Source organism: Schistocerca piceifrons, chromosome 2, assembly GCF_021461385.2.
Source record: "Schistocerca piceifrons isolate TAMUIC-IGC-003096 chromosome 2, iqSchPice1.1, whole genome shotgun sequence".
Taxonomy (NCBI): domain Eukaryota; kingdom Metazoa; phylum Arthropoda; class Insecta; order Orthoptera; family Acrididae; genus Schistocerca; species Schistocerca piceifrons.
In genome coordinates this window covers 564,951,005-564,971,005 of record NC_060139.1, presented here as the reverse complement: position 1 = coordinate 564,971,005, position 20,001 = coordinate 564,951,005, and the positions used below count along the sequence as shown (strand labels likewise).

Below are 20,001 nucleotides of genomic sequence, written 5' to 3'. Positions count from 1 at the left end.
ACTTTTAAGAACACTCCCCTAAAAGTATGTTGGTGCATACGCAGCACAAAAATGCTGTATGTTGTTATGGTTTGCAGCCAGAAGTAAATTGCACAAGACTTCTGTGTAACACCACAAGGATATCAGTAGATTGTATATAAGTTCTGGAATTGCATTCAATTACATCTGAGGTTAGTTTGATAAGACTAATGTCTGGGAGAGGACATCAGCCAGAATTCTTCAATATGCTTCTCAAATGATTTCAGTATGATTGTAGGCATTTTATGTGGAAAGTTGGTCTGCTGGGAATACCATAATTGGTGAGGAAAATAGCAGAAAGTAGGGGATGCAAGTGGTCAGTAATTGTATTTGCATGTTCCACAGATTTTTTGTGCCTTTTTTAGCATTAAAGTTTCCAGGAATGCTCCAGAAATTGTTTAACGTAGCTTAGTATAGCCATAATAAGCCTCTCAAATTCCTGTGATGCATTTGTTGAGCAAATGTTCTCCTGTAAGATGCTAGATCCTTCCATGACCATAAACTTAATGTAACAGTTAAGGTAACTATAAATCTTTATTCCATTATTCAATGCTGCGGTAATGATGGTTGTAACTGATGATGTCATCAGGTTAAAAAAATCACTAACACAAGTCTCCTGTTGAGCAATTTTAACAAAAGTGCACAATGAACAGTATACTCAAATACTTTGCTCATCCTGTAATTTTGTCTGCTCTCAGTAGTGCCACCATTGTATGTATCCTACTCTGCTGTGCAGAATGAATGAACCCTTGTCCACTGATTTCCGTGGCCAACACTTGGGCAAATTGAACCAGATAGCTAGCAGCTTCACTGTCATTCATTCAGATGCATCAAGTAGTAATCATAGCAGCTTATGAAAATTTGATAAGTGTCGTCATGTCTACAATACTCACTACAGTTATCTTATCAACATCAATGAATAAGTGAAACATGTTCCTGGTCTCTCTTTATTCTTTCCCGCGACATTATTAACTTTTAACAGAGTTCTAATTGTTTCAGACGTTGAAGTATACATCACAAATTTCTGAGAATGTACACATACGTAAATTATATTTGTTTGTAATGAACAAATAGAAGAGTTTAGCTAAGTAAAGATGAAACAATCTGCTGACCAGGTGCCAGCATGTTCGTAGACACACATAAAGTTTCACAATATGGCATTACTTAAACTATAAAAAAAGAAATAGTACTATTTGGGGAAAGTAAACCATTCAAAGACTTATGGTAGCATCAAAGATCTGAATCAGTACAAGCATAACGTGACAGCATTAAAGTGATATTGGTTTTCATCTTGTTCTATTTTACTGTGTATCCTTTGATTGTGAATGCCGGGAGACATTTCTGACTAGTCTTTTTAAAATGTCATCTCTCCTTTGCCAACCACAGCAACTCTGATTTTAAAGACTAGCCACCCTGTCACTTTTGGTACATGTCTCTACGTTTGCTGCCCACACAATTATTTCAGTCTGTTCTCTAGCTTACAGGCAGTCCTGATCCATCAGTAGGCACATAAACAGAATTGAGAACATTGCTGAACTTCTAGGCAAATTCTTCTTCAGAGGTAACAGTGCCAACACACTTGTGTACCTGCTCACACACACACACACACACACACACACACACACTCTCCGCACTCCTTCTCGCTACAGCATTGTGTTGGCATTAAAGCTCTACTGGTGTGAGGTGGGGTTGTAAGGTTTGGACCAGTTTTAAGGGGTAGATTGTGACACTGGTCATGTGTGTGTGAGTTCTCTGTATATGAATGTATGTTTCTACATCTGAAGGAGGACTTTGTTCAATAGCCAACTGATATCCAGCACTCTACTTTCAGTGTTCCTGTCTGCCACTCTACACCTGCTCTGTGTTGAATTGAAGGCGATCGTATTTCACTTCAATCTCTTGCTCTTTTTCCAGTAAAGGGTCTGTTAGATTAAAATCTAAACTTTGATAGAAACAGCTACAACATGTAGGAAGACATCGTCTATCCACACACATGAGAATTTGAAAAGCCCTTCTCTTTGGACCAAAAAAAAAGAAATTTGTACTTCCAGTCATTGATTACAGCAATATTGTTCTGCAAGGACTTTTTCACATTGCTCGCAGCTGGTGGGAATTCCTTTGTGTGGTATATTTATAGCATTTATGATTTTGAATTATATTCCATTTTCTTACACACCGTTATTTAGATCATGTGCTGCAAAGTGCAGAGATTTCCACATGCTCTGTCTAATTTACTGTTTGATATTTGTACAGTCTTTTCTGCCTCACCTAAATGTGCTTATCAAAACAGCACAGCAAAAGCACTTATCTGCATCAGGGCAATATCCCTTCTGCCGCTCTACATCATACAGTTGCCTTTTTGTAAGTCACCGTTCACAGCAGGATCTTCATTACAATACCAGAGAACTCACTCATATCTTCTTCTTTAAAAGGCAGCTAATGATTCATGTCCTAAACAATAATAATATTTCATCTTTATTTTAAATGCAACCTTTATCCAATTACAAGTGACTATCTGCATTTTCCACCAGATCTCTCTCATAAACCAAAGCCAGTAACTGAAACATTAGAACTTGCTAATACCTTGACCATCTTAATTTTGTACCTTTCCTCGTGTTTACATTAGTTTTTACTGAAGGTTCTGTATTATTGTTGTGAATATTAGTGTTACTTATTAGCTACCAGTGTTATTCCACATATCATTAAATATTTCACTAATGCTGGTATTATTAGAGTTGTTTCTGTCTTAAATGTACCTTAAACTGTTTTAAATCATATTTTCACTATTACAGCATTCACATTTATGCTGTCTCGACTTCATTGAACAGAAAGAAACTAACAAGGGCAGGTCACAATGTTGGGATCACAGATTTACTTCAGACTTTGTACACCTTTAGTGGGCTGTTACAACAACATAATGTGCAAGTAGTAAGATACACTACTATGGCCATTCTGAGAAAATCACAAGAGTAGTTTTATGGGTGTATTATGTAACTGATGTGCTTGTGCGAAGATTCCAGATGTAAGAAGTGGTGGTGGTTAAACGGTTAACATTAATGTGTTGCAAGAAGTTCATGGACAAGGTGACAGTTTGAATCCCACCAACACTTATTTTTTTCATCACTGGTTACATCATTTAATTTATATCACATTTGAGAGGTAATATAATGAAAAGAAACCACATGTATTTTCATGGAGTTCTAATGAATTTCATATGTTATTTGAGTATTTACTAAATGTAATTAAATTTTCAAGAACAATGGACAGGCTTGGAAATTCCAAGTCAAAGCTAGATAAATAATGATGCAAATAATGTTATTCACAATCATTTATATAATAAGTATCAATGTGCCCAACCGCAAGGGTGATGGGCAGTTGCTCATCAAATGTGCTGTCGACATCCCAAGTTATAGGATGTTATTTGTCACACACACATGGAAAACATCAATTAAAACTTCATGCAAATACACAAGGGTCTTTTTTTCATTATATTACTTCTCAAATGTCATATAATTTAAATAATATGACCAGTGATGAAAAAAAAATAATAAACTAACAAGTTTTAGTGAGGGTCGAACCATCGCCTCATATGCATTCGTCTTACGAAGCCCAAACACTAACCACGTGACAAACATGAACTTTGTTGCCAGACACCTGTGCACAGATACAGAAGACACATTATAGACACATAAAACTTCTCTTGCAAATTTCTCGGAATTGCCACAGTAGTGCACCTTGGTACTTGCACGTTTTGTTGCTTTAATGGACTACTAAAGGTGTACAAAGTTTGAAGTAAATCTGTGTTCCCAACATTGTGGCCTCCCCTTGTAAGAACAACTCATGAAAGGAACATTTATAGTACACCATTTGTGCACTCCAAAGAGTATGCATCACATTAGTAACTGTCATTAATTAATTAAATGGTATTGAAAAATCTTTGTATGTGGAAAACTTTGGCCTGATCTGTGATTTGGCATGAAAGCCATAATGTGAGCAGGTAAAAAAAAAAAAAAAATGGAAGGAAGGATTGAAAAATTGGCAGGAAAGGCTGTATTTTCAGTAAACAGGACAGACATATGTCACACTTCGGAGCTAGAATCATGTATCCAGAACGAAATTTTCACTCTCCAGTGGGTAGAGCTCTTGCCCGAGGTAGGCGATGGTCCCAAGTTCAAGTCTCAGTCTGGCACACAGTCTTAATCTGCCAGGAAGTTTCATAGAATCGTGTAATTCAGGCAAGAAAAATGTTCAGACTATAAGGGAATATTTGCACTAAAAAATAACTGCCCACACCAAAATAGATAGGTAGGTAATTAGTTACATGTTGTGATGCCAGCCAGATTCATTTTCCTTGATCTCCCTATAACTCACTCAAGGTGAGTGATGGGATGGTTGTTTTGTAAGGGCACACTCAGTTTCCTTCACCATCCTTCCTCAATCAGTGTTCAGATTTTTTTAGAGAAATGTGTAGCTTGAGTTTTTTTTGGTTTATTATCTTTGTTAGTGGAGGACTGTGTCCAAAAGCCAAGCAGTTCTTATCTTCTTCATTAGCTACAGAAAGGAAAGATGTCCAAAATTTTCAAAATTCCTTTTTTTTATTGCATCAAAGAAGTCCAGTTGGGTAGGCACATAGTTTACTGCATATACAGAACTTGGCCACAGTCATTGAAGTGTCTCTAGCAACAGGTATAATTCACTGCTTGCTGCAGAAAGGGAAAACTGAGAAATCGGGAATGATATTATATTGTTAGTGAGGTGATAGACATCACAGAAGGAAGACAAATTTAGTTCTTTACAGATTACTGTATTTAGTGGCCGAAATTCTGGGAAAAAATGCTTGCCTTAGTGGAAAAGGTGTTCCAAAGCAGCAAAATATTTCTTTAGCCCCATCAAAGTATCATTTAGTTTCAGCAAAGATAAGCCACAGGTAACTCAGTGTAAGATAAACCATCAGTGGCATGCAAGATGATAGCTTTTATTTAAGGAATACTCCGATGAGTCTTGAACTTCTCAAGGAAACTGCCTACAAAGCTGAACTACCCATAAATACCATAAAATGGATGATATTTTAAAAAGTTTAATTTAGGGCCCAGAAAAAATATGCAAACAGTTTTTGATGTTGCTGAGCAACAGTCATACAATAATTTTTAAATGCACTAACTGCCATTTGACTGTATTGTTGTTTATTTAACTAAGACCTAGGTTTTGGCCTTTTGTGTCATTTTCAAGGATTGAGTTTATGTCCTGCAATATATGTTAATGTCATAAACGCAATCACTTGAAAATGGCATAAAAAGCTGAAACTGAGGTCATAATTAAATAAACAACAATACAGTCAAATGGCGGTGTGTTCATTTAGTAATAAAGAAAGATGCAATTTTGGAATGAAATTTTGACATATCTGACAACAAGGAGAGATGAAACTGAAACAAATGTATAAGTTCATGAACTTATTTTGATGTAATAATGTATAAAATTTAATTTGAGTAAAATACATAAATTAAATTTGTACCCTAAAAATGTAAGGCTTTTCATTTATATTCCACGTTGTTTACTGTAAAAAGGGAACATGTCCAGTTGCAAAAACAAATTTTAAAAGGTGAATAAAAATCACATTATGTAAAGCACAGAACAACTGCATATTTTTAGAAAAAATATAGAATAATTTTGCTTCCAAGCTTTTGTATAAAGCAGTCTTTTGTTTCTCCTCTAAAATTTGTGGAAGTGGACGTGTTCCTTTTCTGCAGTTAGCAGTTCATGCATATTCACTGCACAAAACATCCTCTATTTGTTGAGGAGTGTAACATACACTTGCAAACAGATAGAGGAGTGTTTTGACAAATGTGATACTGTTGTGAAAAAATGACAGGCTTGCTCTGTGGAAGTAGGGTGCATCGTTACAGTTTAGGTTACATATTAATAAATTGTCAAGTACCCATAATGTTTTGAGGATGACAGACATGATGTGATTATATCCAAGCTATGTTATTCCATAAAAATTCAACATTCAGCCTGTTTGAAAGATTGTCAGCTAACTCTTAATCAAGATAATTTTTAAGTTGCATGTTGTTGTTGTTGTTGTGGTCTTCAGTCCTGAGACTGGTTTGATGCAGCTCTCCATGTTACTCTATCCCGTGCAAGCTTCTTCATCTCCCATTACCTACTGCAACCTACATCCTTCTGAATCTGCTTAGTGTATTCATCTCTTGGTCTCCCCCTACGATTTTTACCCTCCACGCTGCCCTCCAATACTAAATTGGTGATCCCTTGATGCCTCAGAACATGTCCTACCAACCGATCCCTTCTTCTGGTCAAGTTGTGCCACAAACTCCTCTTCTCTCCAATCCTATTCAATACTTCCTCATTAGTTATGTGATCTACCCATCTAATCTTCAGCATTCTTCTGTAGCACCACATTTCGAAAGCTTCTATTCTCTCCTTGTCCAAACTATTTACCGTCCATATTTCACTTCCATACATGGCTACACACCATACAAATACTTTCAGAAATGACTGCCTGACACTTAAATCTATACTCGCTGTTAACAAATTTCTCTTCTGCAGAAACGCTTTCCTTGCCATTGCCAGTCTTTTGTTTCCTTTACTGCTTGCTCAATATACAGATTGAATAACATCGGGGAGAGGCTAAAACCCTGTCTTACACCCTTCCCAACCACTGCTTCCCTTTCATGTCCCTCAACTCTTATAACTGCCATCTGCTTTCTGTACAAATTGTAAATAGCCTTTTGCTTCCTGTATTTCACCCCTGCCACCTTTAGAATTTGAAAGAGAGTATTCCAGTCAACATTGTCAAAAGCTTTCTCTAAGTCTACAAATGCTAGAAACATAGGTTTGCCTTTCCTTAATCTTTCTTCTAAGATAAGTCGTAAGGTCAGTATTGCCTCACGTGTTCCAGTATTTCTACGGAATCCAAACTGATCTTCCCCGAGGTCGGCGTCTACTAGTTTTTCCATTCGTCTGTAAAGAATTTGTGTTAGTATTTTGTAGCTGTGGCTTATTAAGCTGATTGTTCGGTAATTTTCACATCTGTCAACACCTGCTTTCTTTGGGATTGGAATTATTATATTCTTCTTGAAGTCTGAGGGTATTTCGCCTGTTTCATACATCTTGCTCACCAGATGGTAGAGTTTTGTCAGGACTGGCTCTCCCAAGGCTGTCAGTAGTTCTAATGGAATGTTGTCTACACCTGGGGCCTTGTTTTGACTTAGGTCTTTCAGTGCTCTGTCGATCTCTTCACGCAGTATCATATCTCCCATTTCATCTTCACCTACATCCTCTTCCATTTCCATAATATTGTCCTCAAGTACATCGCCCTTGTATAGATCCTCTATATACTCCTTCCACCTTTCTGCTTTCCCTTCTTTGCTTAGAACTGGGTTTCCATCTGAGCTCTTGATGTTCATACAAGTGGTTCTCTTATCTCCAAAGGTCTCTTTAATTTTCCTGTAGGCAGTATCTATCTTACCCCTAGTGAGATAAACCTCTACATCCTTACATTTGTCCTCTAGCCATCCCTGCTTAGCCATTTTGCACTTCCTATCGATCTCATTTTTGAGACGTTTGTATTGTTTTTTGCCTGCTTCATTTACTGCATTTTTATATTTTCTCCTTTCATCAATTAAATTCAATATTTCTTCTGTTCCAAGGATTTCTACTAGCCGTCATCTTTTTACCTACTTGATCCTCTGCTGCCTTCACTACTTCATCCCTCAAAGCTACCCATTCTTCTTCTACTGTATTTCTTTCCCCCATTCCTGTCAATTGTTCCCTTATGCTCTCCCTGAAACTCTGTACAACCTCTGGTTCTTTCAGTTTATCCAGGTCCCATCTCCTTAAATTCCCACCTTTTTGCAGTTTCTTCAGTTTTAATCTACAGGTCATAACCAATAGATTGTGGTCAGAGTCCACATCTGCCCCTGGAAGTGTCTTACAGTTTAAAACCTGGTTCCTAAATCTCTGACTTACCATTATATAATCTATCTGATACCTTTTAGTATCTCTAGGGTTCTTCCATGTATACAACCTTCTATCATGATCTTAAACCAAGTGTTAGCTATGATTAAGTTGTGCTCTGTGCAAAATTCTACCAGACGGCTTCCTCTTTCATTTCTTAGCCCCAATCCATATTCACCTACTACGTTTCCTTCTCTCCCTTTTCCTACACTCGAATTCCAGTCACCCATGACTATTAAATTTTCGTCTCCCTTCACTATCTGAATAATTTCTTTTATCTCATCATACATTTCTTCAATTTCTTCATTGCATTTTTAATTAAATATAAAAATTTAGCAGGCTTTCACAACAAGATTAATGAGATTTGCTGTAAATGTATTTATTTGTTTATCATTTGATCACTGTGGCGATGGTGGTGGTAGCAAGCAAGTCAGTGCTTAAAAACAGTTCTACTGCCATACAGTTAAACCACTAACGAAACTAAATTCTCTTAATCAAAAGACATAAGCATTTACACAAAATTTACAAATGTTAGCTTTAAAACTTCTCTTGCAAGAGTATAGTCAAAACAATCATTTCCTTTTTTGTGCATTATTTTTCATGTGAAAAGCCTATTGTTGTTTTTATTATTAAAGGTCATAGAATCTGTGCCTGATCAGAGTTATCTCATTTGTTATTTAAAACCCAGGAACATTTAATAGTCCCATCCCTATATATCTATGCGAGATTATTATTTTTAAATGGGAAACCAGAATTATTCAGATCATTTAGATCAATCAGGTAGTGCAAGGAATAAAGATAATCTTATACTTCCTGTCCAATAGTTAAATTTATATGGTCAGACTCCCTAGTGTAGGAAAATGTAAATCTTCAGTAGACTAAAAGATAAAAACATTCAGAACATAAAAAAGAAGCTACATGATCCTCTGATACAGAAATGTTTCTATGCAATGGAAGTGTTCGTGAAGGATGATCTGATAATTGAAGCAGGATGTCATTGATCATTAACACTGTTATGAAATATAATTTTATTCTCAGGAACAAATATTAACTCAGAATACACTTCCATCTCATAAATTGCAATTGTATAAAAGTTTATTGCATTACTTATTTTTGACATGTTTTGCACTGTTATCTGATGATTTATAAGTGTGTGTTATGAGATGGATAAATCACTATTCTTTGTTCAGATTTAACATGACCAGGCACTTCTTTCATAGGGCACATATTATGTCAGTTCAAAAATTATCATTTACCATGCTAAGTTGCTATGATGCAAACATTGTTTAAAGTCTGCATAAATGCTCACAGAACATAACTCAAAATAATAGATGGAAATTCATGGTATCTTTCTATCAAAACAAAAGCACTGTAAAAATTCTACTTACATTATTTAATTTTAAGCTTTGCAAACATTTCAGATAGACACCACACCGATTTCTCCTTAAATCTTTGCACTAACACTTAAAATCCGTCATTTGCTGATGCTGATTGTAGCACTACACTGTGTATATTTTTTATTAACATAATTTAAGAGAGAGAAAATTTAACATGTTATGTGTAAACTGTATTCCATAATTGACACATTAGTAACATTATCTCTACACTTTCTTGTGTATGAACTGAATTACTTTATTCTCCAAAGTATTTAAATCATAACTTGTATGCATTACATGTAATATGTGATACAATCCCATAATATAATTTCTCCCTTAAAAGTTGCATGGAGACTGGAGGTATACAGTTGAGCAGGATGTGTGTTGCCTGCTGCACCTCTTTAAGTGGCTGTTCCTCCCATCAGTCTAATAATAGATGTCGCAATGGCCACTTACATTGCCAATTGCTCCATCACAGCTGTTGGTTCTCTGTAGTAGCAGTTACCACCATGTGCTTCTAGATATCTTTCCATGTTAGCTTTGTATTTATATTAAAGTCATACAAATTTTGTTGATAGTGCTCTCTCTCTGTTACTGATGTATTTCTGAATACTTGGGAAATGTGTCTTTGTAAGCTTCACTGTTTACCCTTGTTGGGGGATATTTACTATTGTCCTGTAGTGATAAGGATGTACAAAGGTTGCAGATAAGAAGTAGACAAGCAGGAAATTAATGCCACACGTAAGAACGTGAGGATGTGACACTGAGTATTATATGTTGTGATCAGTGAATGAAGTTGCATATTGGGTGTCCCTTGTGTCACAAGATAAGCATAAAATTTTTTATATAATAATTACTTTAAATTTACACTAATAGGCTCAGTGACTCATAATTCATGATAATGTGTACCACACCAGATGCAATTAAAATTCTGCATAGATAGCCAGCTATTTGTCACCAAAAAGTTTAAGAATTTATTATCTTTAATGTTGCATGGCACATGATCATTTGAAACTTCTCAATAATATCAAAATATTTTTAATCATTAAGTGAATGTCAGAATGTTTACTGAGGAAAAGCATCCTTTTGAATCAGAGAAAAATTGCAGAGATTACAGAGTTGCTTGGAAAGCACGAAGTGTGAAACACATTGCTAACAGTTTACAGAACAAGTGTAAACAGATAAATAACGTTAAGAAATGTGTTCTTAGAAGAATTTGGAAATATTTATCTGAATTTTCAAGAAGTGTTCCAGATGATGTGTTGCTGGGAACAGCAACTGACGTAGCATATTTTAAATTCCTAACAGACGAAGAAAAAAGGTCAGCATTTATTAAAAAGATAATAAGGTTCAAAGAAGTAATACATAGAAATTGTGCTAATGATTTGGAATTAATGTTTATTTTGTTAGTATATGCATTTGTTAGGTATTTATTATGATATACTATAAGTATTGATGGTTTTATGTAAATTTACCTGATGAAAGAAGAGTTTTATCAGTTTTTGGGCATGCAACTGGGTCATCATTAATGCTCTATTATTACTACAGATAATAAACATCCAGCTGTTTTAAAAGAACATCAAGTTGCAAACTTCCCTTCCAGTTTTTCCATGTTACCCTATATATAAACAAGTTATTGTTTTCATCTAATGATAACCATGATAATCTTGACAACTATCCTTTAATCTGTTTGTTGCTGTGTTATATGATAGTTTCTTCATTTCATTGTATTTCTGATTATTTCTTTTCTCTTTCAATTTTTTTTTTTCTATGCTGTTCCATCTGTTATCAAATGGAGTCTTTTGAATTCCATACAGGCCTAATTTTTTCTAAGGTCACATTTCATCGTAGAGGTGTTTCGTATAAATTATTTTCTTTGTTCTCTGTATGTGAAAATCTTGTGATTTTTGTCGTTTGTCTGCCCACTTTGCCATCTTTAGGTAAGACCATTCTTCATATGCTGCTGCTGCAGTTGTTGTTGTTGTTGTTGTCATTGTCATCATTTTCAGTCCAAAGATTGGTTTCATGCAGCTCTCCACACTGCTCTATCCTGTGCACACTTCTTCAACTCTGAATACATACTGAAACCCGCATCCATTTGAACCTGCTTTGTCTACTTGTCTCTTGGTAACCCTCTGCAATTTTTGCCCCTCCCCATTGCCAACACACTTCGCCCCAGTACTAAATTGGTGATGCCTTGATATTTCAGAATGTGTCCTATCAACCAATCCCTTTTAGTCAAGTTATGCCACAAATTTCTTTTTTCCCCAATTCTATTCAGTACCTACCCTTTAGTATCATGATCTACCCATCTAATATTCAGCATTATTCTGTAGCTTCCATTCTTTTATTGTCTGATTTGCATATTGTCCATGTTTCACCTTAGTACAAAGCTACACTCCAGACAAGTGCCTTCAGAAAAGACTTCCTGTTGTTTAAATTTGTATTCAGCATTAACAAATTTCTCTTCTTCAGAGATGCTTTGCTAGCTAGTGCCAGTATACATTTCATGTCCTCCATATTTTGGGCATCGTCACTTATTTTACTGCCCAAATAACAAAACTCATGTATTACTTTCAGTGTGTCATTACCCAATCCAATTCCCCCATCACCTGATTTAATTTTACTATTCTTCATTGTCCTTCTTTTGCTGTTGTTGACAGTCATCTTATATCCTTCTTTCAAGGCGCTGTCCAGTCTATTCAGCTGCACTTCCATGTTCTTTACTGTCCTAGACAGTATTTCAGTGTCTTTGGCAAATCTCAGTTTTTTGTTTTTTTTTTATCTCTTCTCCCTGTTCTTTAATTTCTTCTCCACATTTTTCTTTGGGACCCTTTACTGCTTCCTCAATGTACAGATTGAACAACATTGTAGATGGGCTACAGCCCTGTCTCACTCCCTTCTCAACCACTGCTTCCATTTCATGCCCGTTGACTCTTAGAACTGCTGCTTGGTTTCTGTGCAAATTGCATGTAACCTTTTGCACCCTGTGTTTTACCCCTGCTAACTTCAGAATTTCAGAGAGTGTATTCCACTCAACATTGTCAAAAGCTTTCTCTAAGTCTACAAAAGCTATAAACATAGGTTTGTCTTTCTTTAACCTATCTTCTAAGATAAGTCGTAAGATCAGTATTGCCTCGCCTATTTCAACATTACTCCAGGACCCAAATGATCTCCCCCAAGCTCATCTTCTACCACATGCTATTGGTCACTGTTTTGGTCTTACCCGTTTTTCATATTTATCTCTGTATTTTCATATATAAATTTCTTACTGGTTAAAAAATTCCTTCTACCTTACATGCTGGGTGGTCTGTGGCTTGTAAGTATTTGTTAAAAGACATCTTGCTGTATACCATGAGCTAAGTGTAAAAATATTGAATTGTCAGACTGTGACAATAGTGCCTAATACAATGAAGAATATTGGCCATTTAGTATTTGACCGCTATAACATGCCCACACAACAACCTGTATACCATAAAGATCCACATCAATTTTAACGTCATAAAGATTTTATTCTTAGCACTCTTGCCATTTGATATGGGCATACAAGATATACATTAGTGATGATTTGTCGTTTTCCATTGTTGCTGTATTTCGGGGTTGTCCAATTCTTACTTGAGTATGGTACTGCTTAAAGTCTCGAAAGTAGTTTCAACTTTCGTTTATTTAACTGTGTCACAGTTTTGCAATGTTGCGATTTTATAAGAGTACACCTTTCCCATATTTGAAAGTTGAATCAATATTTTCTCTAGTAATTGAGGAAGGCAACTTATTCTTTGAATAATGGTAAATAATATCCTGTAATGCTGCAGTGATATCCTACCTCTTGTTTCTGCACACTTGTGTGTATTATCAAGTATCTCTTTCTTACCACATATTCCTCATGGTGTACAGCAAAATGTCTTTTAACAAATTCTTCTACCTGGTTTGATCATATGACAAATTCTATAACAATAATGGAAATACCTTGATGGAGCAGTACGTAAAAAAAGGGAAAGGTAATCCTCATCTATAGTGGATTGATGAGTGGAGTACAGAAAAACATAACAGAAAACAGCATTCACACTAGCTTTGGAGCACAAGCTCGTTTTCTAGCAGTATTACATACATCCACGCGAACATCCAAACACACACTCCTGTGGCCACGACATTAGTCTTGCTGTTATCATGGGAGTGTACGTTTGGGTGTCTATGTTGTTGTATGTGTGGATGTGTGTAATACTGCTAGAAACAGAGCTAGTGCTCAAAAGCTACTGTGAATGCTGTTTTCTGTTATGTGTTTCTGTGCTCTGTGCATCGATCTGAGTTGTTGCCTTTCCTTTATTTTATGTGTGATAACTTCTGTCACTTCTGTGTGTGGTATGAGATGCTGTATTTTTTACAGATCTGTAGTTGAATTATATCAGGTAATGCTCCGGGAATTAGGTTGGGGAATGAGATACTGAAAGCTGTAGATGAGTTTTGTTACTAAAGTGGCAAAATAATTGAAGGTGGAAGAAGGAGAGAGGCTATAAAATGCAGACTAGCAGTAGCCACAAAGTGCTTCTGAAAATGAGAAATTTGTCAACAATAAATATAAATCAAGTGTTAGGAACTATTTTCTGAAGGTAGTTGCCTGGAGTGCAGCCTTGTATGGAAGTGAAGCATGAACGATAAACAGTTGAGACAAGAAGAGAATGTTTTCGAGATGTGGTGCTACAGAAGAATGCTGAAGCATAATTGGGTAGATCAGGTAACTAAGAAAAGGAGGGGGGGGGGGGGTTACTGAATCAAATTGAGTTGATAGGCTTTACCCTGAGTCATCAATAAATCATCAATTTGGTAATGGGAATTTTTGAGGGAACTTTGTAGAGGGAGTAGTAAAAAAAGTAAAGCAGTCCTTAACTTGAAGTTCGGTTTGAACACCACAATGCTTTACTAGGTGTGGTCCTATTGGAGGTAGTAAGCTGTTACTTTCCTCCAACCTTTGCCCTAGCAGATTCAAATGGATGTAGGTTGAAGTAGTTATGCAGAGATGAGGAGACTTGCAAGGGTTAGACTATTGTGGAAAACTGCATCAGTCATCAGACTGAAGATCACAACAATACTAAATACTGTATTATAATATAAGGTATTCAAAGAAGTGGTGGCTCTGAGAGGATCATCAGCTCTCCGCCTGTCACATCCCGTCTTGGACAACAGCAAGTGAGAACCCTTCTCCTTAGCCTGTGACTGTAAACACACACCTTTGTGAAAGTATCATTTGCACTCTGGCTACTGCCCAATAATGTAATAACAAAATAGCAGTTATGAGATGTATATCATTGGCATTGCTTATGTTACAACATTGTCTTCATTTTCACAACTACCACTGCCAGAGCTTATTTTGTTCAGCAGTGGAGCTGTGGCTGCTACTTGTTGATAGTGTTGTTGGACTGAAAATGCTAAATGATATACGCTGAAGAAAATGTTATATTAGCAGAAAAGTGTCAGAACTGGAAACTAGAGTGATACTACAACAGTGGGAGAGACTTTCAAAAAAATCTAGTTGCTTGGTTTCCTTATCAATTTGGTATTTATTTGTGGAGTCAGTCTGTAGTTGATAAGGTTCCTTGGCATAGAGTTTTTTCTAATCCTAAGCAGATTAATAGGCTCAAAAGTGAATGTCACCAACTTGACCTTGTATTGTAAGGAGAAAAAGCGCTTTTGCAAGACATCAGTCCCAGCAATAGATTCAATGTGAAAATTTGGCCATAATTCTGATAGTATGCAGTTATGGCCTTCTGAAAGTGCAGCCTTTAACCTCCACATGCACTGGTTGTTTGTCAATCACTCTGCCCCATTGCAGCAGCCTAATGCCCAAGTGGGAAGTACTTTACAACGGAGTGACAGTCAGAGCCCTCTTGCTTGTGGCATGTTGAAGGCAAGGAAGAGTATGGGAGAGATGGAAACGTCTGTCCACTGTGTTTGGGAATCTTGCTTGAGAACATAGTATTCTACACAGAAAATAGTAAGTAATATGAGAGCACATAATATAACCACCTCATGCACATATACATTCAATATTATTTTAACAATATTCTCTTTATTCTGCAGTGATATATACACCTCACAGTCAAAATGAATAAACCAAGTCAACTGTAGTATTATTATGAAATAAAGTGAAGCTAAAGATTTTCAATGTATCATTGGATCATGCCAATGTCATTGAAGAATTGTGTATCTCCTGCAAATGTACTGCACGGTAACAGTGTGAGCATTAAAATCTCAAAACAGCACTGTTGGTAATTAAATAGCGCTATGATGCTACTTTAATGACACACTCATTCGCTTCATTCATTTACATTGCATTTGTGAACTGCAACGTAAAACTATTCACAATGAACAAAGCATGTTATCAATGTCCAAACAGTATTTCACAGAACTATTACTCACTCCACCATACAGTACTTCACACTCGGGCATTAATTAGCTGCAGTGGGGTGGAAGCAAGTGACAACCTGTGTGCAGACATACTTCAAAGCTGTGTGTTCCGAAGGTCATTACTGTGTAATATCATAGTTACAGCGCAAATTTTCATGCAGGAGCAATTGCTGGGGCTGATATTTTGGAAGTCTGCTTTTTCCTTCTTGAAATATGACATCAGTTTGGTGATGCTTTCTTCTCAATATACCTCTGCTCCACTTACCTTTCAGTAGACTTACCAGCACTGACCATATCATTCTTTTTGTATAGTCATGGTTACTTCACTTTGGAACATCTGAAACTTGTATTGTACTGTATTGTATGTTAACTGGGGACCTAGAAATGATGGAGAGGCTCCGTCCCAGCCGCAGCCCCCCCACCTCCCCCCCCCCCCCCCCCCCCCCCCCCCCCCCCCAGGGAATGTCTCACACCAGACGAGTGTAACCCCTATGTTTGCGTGGTAGAGTAATGGTTGGGTATGCGTACGTGGAGAACTCGTTTGTGCAGAAATCGCTGACGTAGTGTAATGGAGCCAGAATAAGGGGAACCAGCCCGTATTTGCAGAGGCAGATGGAAAACCACCTAAAAACCATCCACAGACTGGTCGGTTCACCGGACCTCGACACAAGTCCGCCGGGCGGACTCGTGCCAGAAAGCCATGCATTAGACCGCACGGCCAACCAGGCGGGCTATCCTCATGTAACTATCTCTTTCTCTGATTAAACTCCTTTTGTTTTTCATAGTCCACCTTAGAAAATGTGATTTTCAGCACTACATCTCCATATTTCTGTGAGTGTCTTTCAGTGGCATATTAGGAATTACTTGAATTCTGAATTACAGTTGGAAAACAGTTGCTTTCTTGCTAATATTTTCTGAAATTTGTCAAAACACCTGTTATATGTGATCGTGTAATCCATCTATGCTCCAAAGCTTTCCAGATTCATTAGCTGATCACTTGCTATTACTTCTTCTCAGTTTGTGCACAAACACTTGTCCTTACTACGTACTGTTCTTAAAGCACCTACTTAATGTTCTTAAAATACTGTTCTTAAAGTAAACATTTCACATTCTCTACACCATATAGCACAAGTTGGTTATAATTAACCTTTCACTACTAGAGCCAGTATTGACGAAAAAATGTTTACTGTACCAGTGCCCAACTTTATAAGAATAATGATGATACTGTGGGCTGCAAGATTTGCATTGTTAGTAGTGTTAGTGTCATGACTTGCCATTAAGCACTGGTACTGGTACATTGATGTAGAATAGAAACGCAAGCATCAGTTTGCATTACAGTTGCAGACAGTTAATGTGGGCCTAGACAAGGTGAATAGGGCTTTACTTGTAAAACTTTTTTTTTCCAAAACAACAGCAATAGTACTGATGCTCTTCATGAGTATTGATGCATTAAAGGAATCAACTGACAACCTGGGAATTGCTTCTGAGAGGGGTCATCGGCCAATTGCACCACAAATTGTTGAGCAAGTTACTGTTGCCATGGCTGAAAATGCTAAACGCAAAGTACCATCATGAAGCAGTGCACGAGCTGTGTCATGATAACTGAATATTCCACTGTGCACAATCCGGAAAGTGCTGCAAACAGTTGTGAAACAGTATCTCTAGTGCAACTCCAGGCTGTCATGGATACAGATGGTTGTCACACTGAGCAGCATTTGTAACATGGTACATGAACGTGGGACAGTTAACAAAGGTTACTGTTTCATGTGGGATTTAAAATCTCTTTATTCCAATGGTTTATTTGTTACTTCTTTTCTGCCTGTTTGTTCAAATGCTCCCACAAAGTTTCATGGTCCTATGATCTCATGTCCCAGAGTCCCACTCAAGTAGTGAAACTTCAATTATACTTTAGGAGCACCCAGGCAAATGAATATAAAATAAGTGCATGTAGAGAATCAATGTACATAAGTTCTGTTTCACAAGATGAAGTAGCTAAAGCAATAAAAGGACTAAAAAATTCCAAATCGGCAGGTATTGATGGTATACCTGCAACAATGTTAAAGAAGAGCGCATCAAACCTAATTGAAGTACTCACACACTTATGCGACTGCTCACTTCAGGCAGGCACTTTCCCTGATGTGTTGAAAACATCAAAAGTTATTCCTGAATATAAAAAAGGGGATAAAGACAATGTAAATAACTACAGACCCATCACAATTTCCTCTTGCATCTCTAAAGTACTGGAAAAAGTTATGTATGAGAAACTTATGAAATTTATAAATAAAATAGCATCCTATGTAATGAACAACAAGGATTCAGAAATAAGAGGTCAATGACAACTGCTGTCTATGAGTGCATCAGTTCCATCCTAAACCTGATGGACAAAAAACAGGAAACAATAGGAGTCTTTATTGGCTTGTCAACAGCTTTTGACATGGTGGACCATAAAATTCTGCAATCAAAGCTAGAAAGATATGGTATTCGAGGTCTGTCCAACAAGTGGATCAGTTCCTTCCTGACTAATTGTATGCAGGCAGTGTGCATCAAGCACACAAATATTGAACTAAAAACTGTATATAATAACTTATCTGACTATAAACAAATAAAATGTGGCGTACCCCGTTGCTCTAAAATTCCACAATGTTCCTAACAAGAACATGTTTATCCCATTAGTCTCTATCAATGATGAACCAGTTGGTAACAGTACTGAAACCAAATTCTTAGGACTTTGGCTGCAGAGTAACATCAGATGGAATAAGCATATTGAATATCTCAATGCAGAACTGAGCAAAACATGTTACCTTCTTTGTTCATTAAAATCATGCTGTAGTGAGAAAACAGTATTGAATGCATATTATGCGTACTTTCATTCTCGTCTTAGATATGGGGTCACCTTCTGGGGAAACTCTAAAACGTGTAAAGTGTATTATTGTAAGCTTAAATATGTATGCCTTGAAATGACTTTCAGCCTGTATATTTATAACTTGACTTGTCCAATGTCTTATGCATAAGCTGCTATGTAGACAACAGGACCAATAAAATACAATCTACAATCCTGTACTCTTGTGTAGCTGTTTTTGTTTCACATCACTGTTTGTTCAGTGTTGTAGTGTTGTGTGTCCTCTGAAGGCTATTAAAAAGTACATCTGTATTTAACATATTTCTTGCAGTAGCCATTTTTGCAGCAGCTATATATAAATTGCCATTGTTTAAAAGAAAATGCCTTTTTTACATGCTGCACATCAAAATTTTTATTTTTCTTTATGCATCCAGACATGTTTTGCCTTTTTTTACAAGGCATCTTCACATCTGGGCTATAGATTTAAAAACAGTTCTGTAATGTTTTTTTATGAAATGGAAAGGTACTTGCAGGTAACTTCTAATTCCTTACCTGTAAGTACCTTTCCATTTCATAAAAAAACGTTAAGGAACTGTTTTTAAATCTATAACCTAGATATGAAACCATAACCTATGTGTAAAAATGGACAAATCATGTACTATTTCAGGAAGATGCCTTGTAAAAAAGGCAAAACGCATCTGGGTGCATAAATAAAAATAAAAATTTGATGTGCAGCATGCAAAAAAAGACATTTTCTTTGTAAACAACTACAATTTACATATGTATTTATATCACTTTTGTGCCATGTGAACATTTCACATCTATTGTTATTCAATTTATAAAGTTGAAACATTTACAATGTAGACATTTTTGAAAAGTAGGTTTAAAATTTATGATCTCCTACCATCAGTTATTCAAATTTAAATGCAAATTTGGACATATATAAATCATATCTTAATGTAGTTCAACCAAACAAGAAAAATGTCATTCCCACCTGATCACATAAAGAAGAAATGCACCTGTAGTGCACAAACTCACTTGTGGGACATGTCAGAAAGTTGAGCTTTCACTGACATGAAACAGAAAATAGTATGAACATTATTTTTATAAACTATATATTACAGTATAAAAGTTGTACTGTATGTTAGCTGTTATTTAATAAAAGTCTGTTTTTTCAGGTTAGTAGCTGCTGTGAAACAAAAGCAACTTGAAGACTCAGCAAACCTGCTTTTTGATGCTTTTGCAACAATGTAAAATACCAAAACTTTAGTTTCCTAGGTATTCATTTGCCCTTTTTTTATAATTTGTTTTCTGTTGTTGCTTGGAAAATGAAGACAGCTGTGTGAAACCTTTTTTCCATATTCCATGTTTCAAATGAAGTTCACTTTATGT

At 36.4% G+C, this 20,001-nt stretch overlaps 2 protein-coding genes across 3 annotated transcripts in view; both read left to right on the top strand.

Moving 5' to 3' along the window:
• LOC124774423 (phospholipid scramblase 1) overlaps nucleotides 1-20,001 on the top strand; it is a 161,423-nt gene that overhangs the window by 45,381 nt on the left and 96,041 nt on the right. The window lies entirely within an intron of this gene.
• On the top strand, nucleotides 10,124-19,888 carry LOC124774449. Its single transcript, XM_047249481.1, has 2 exons — nucleotides 10,124-10,689; nucleotides 19,788-19,888. The coding sequence occupies exons 1-2, from the start codon at nucleotides 10,430-10,432 to the stop codon at nucleotides 19,861-19,863; spliced, it is 336 nt and encodes a 111-aa protein (XP_047105437.1). The 5' UTR covers nucleotides 10,124-10,429; the 3' UTR covers nucleotides 19,864-19,888.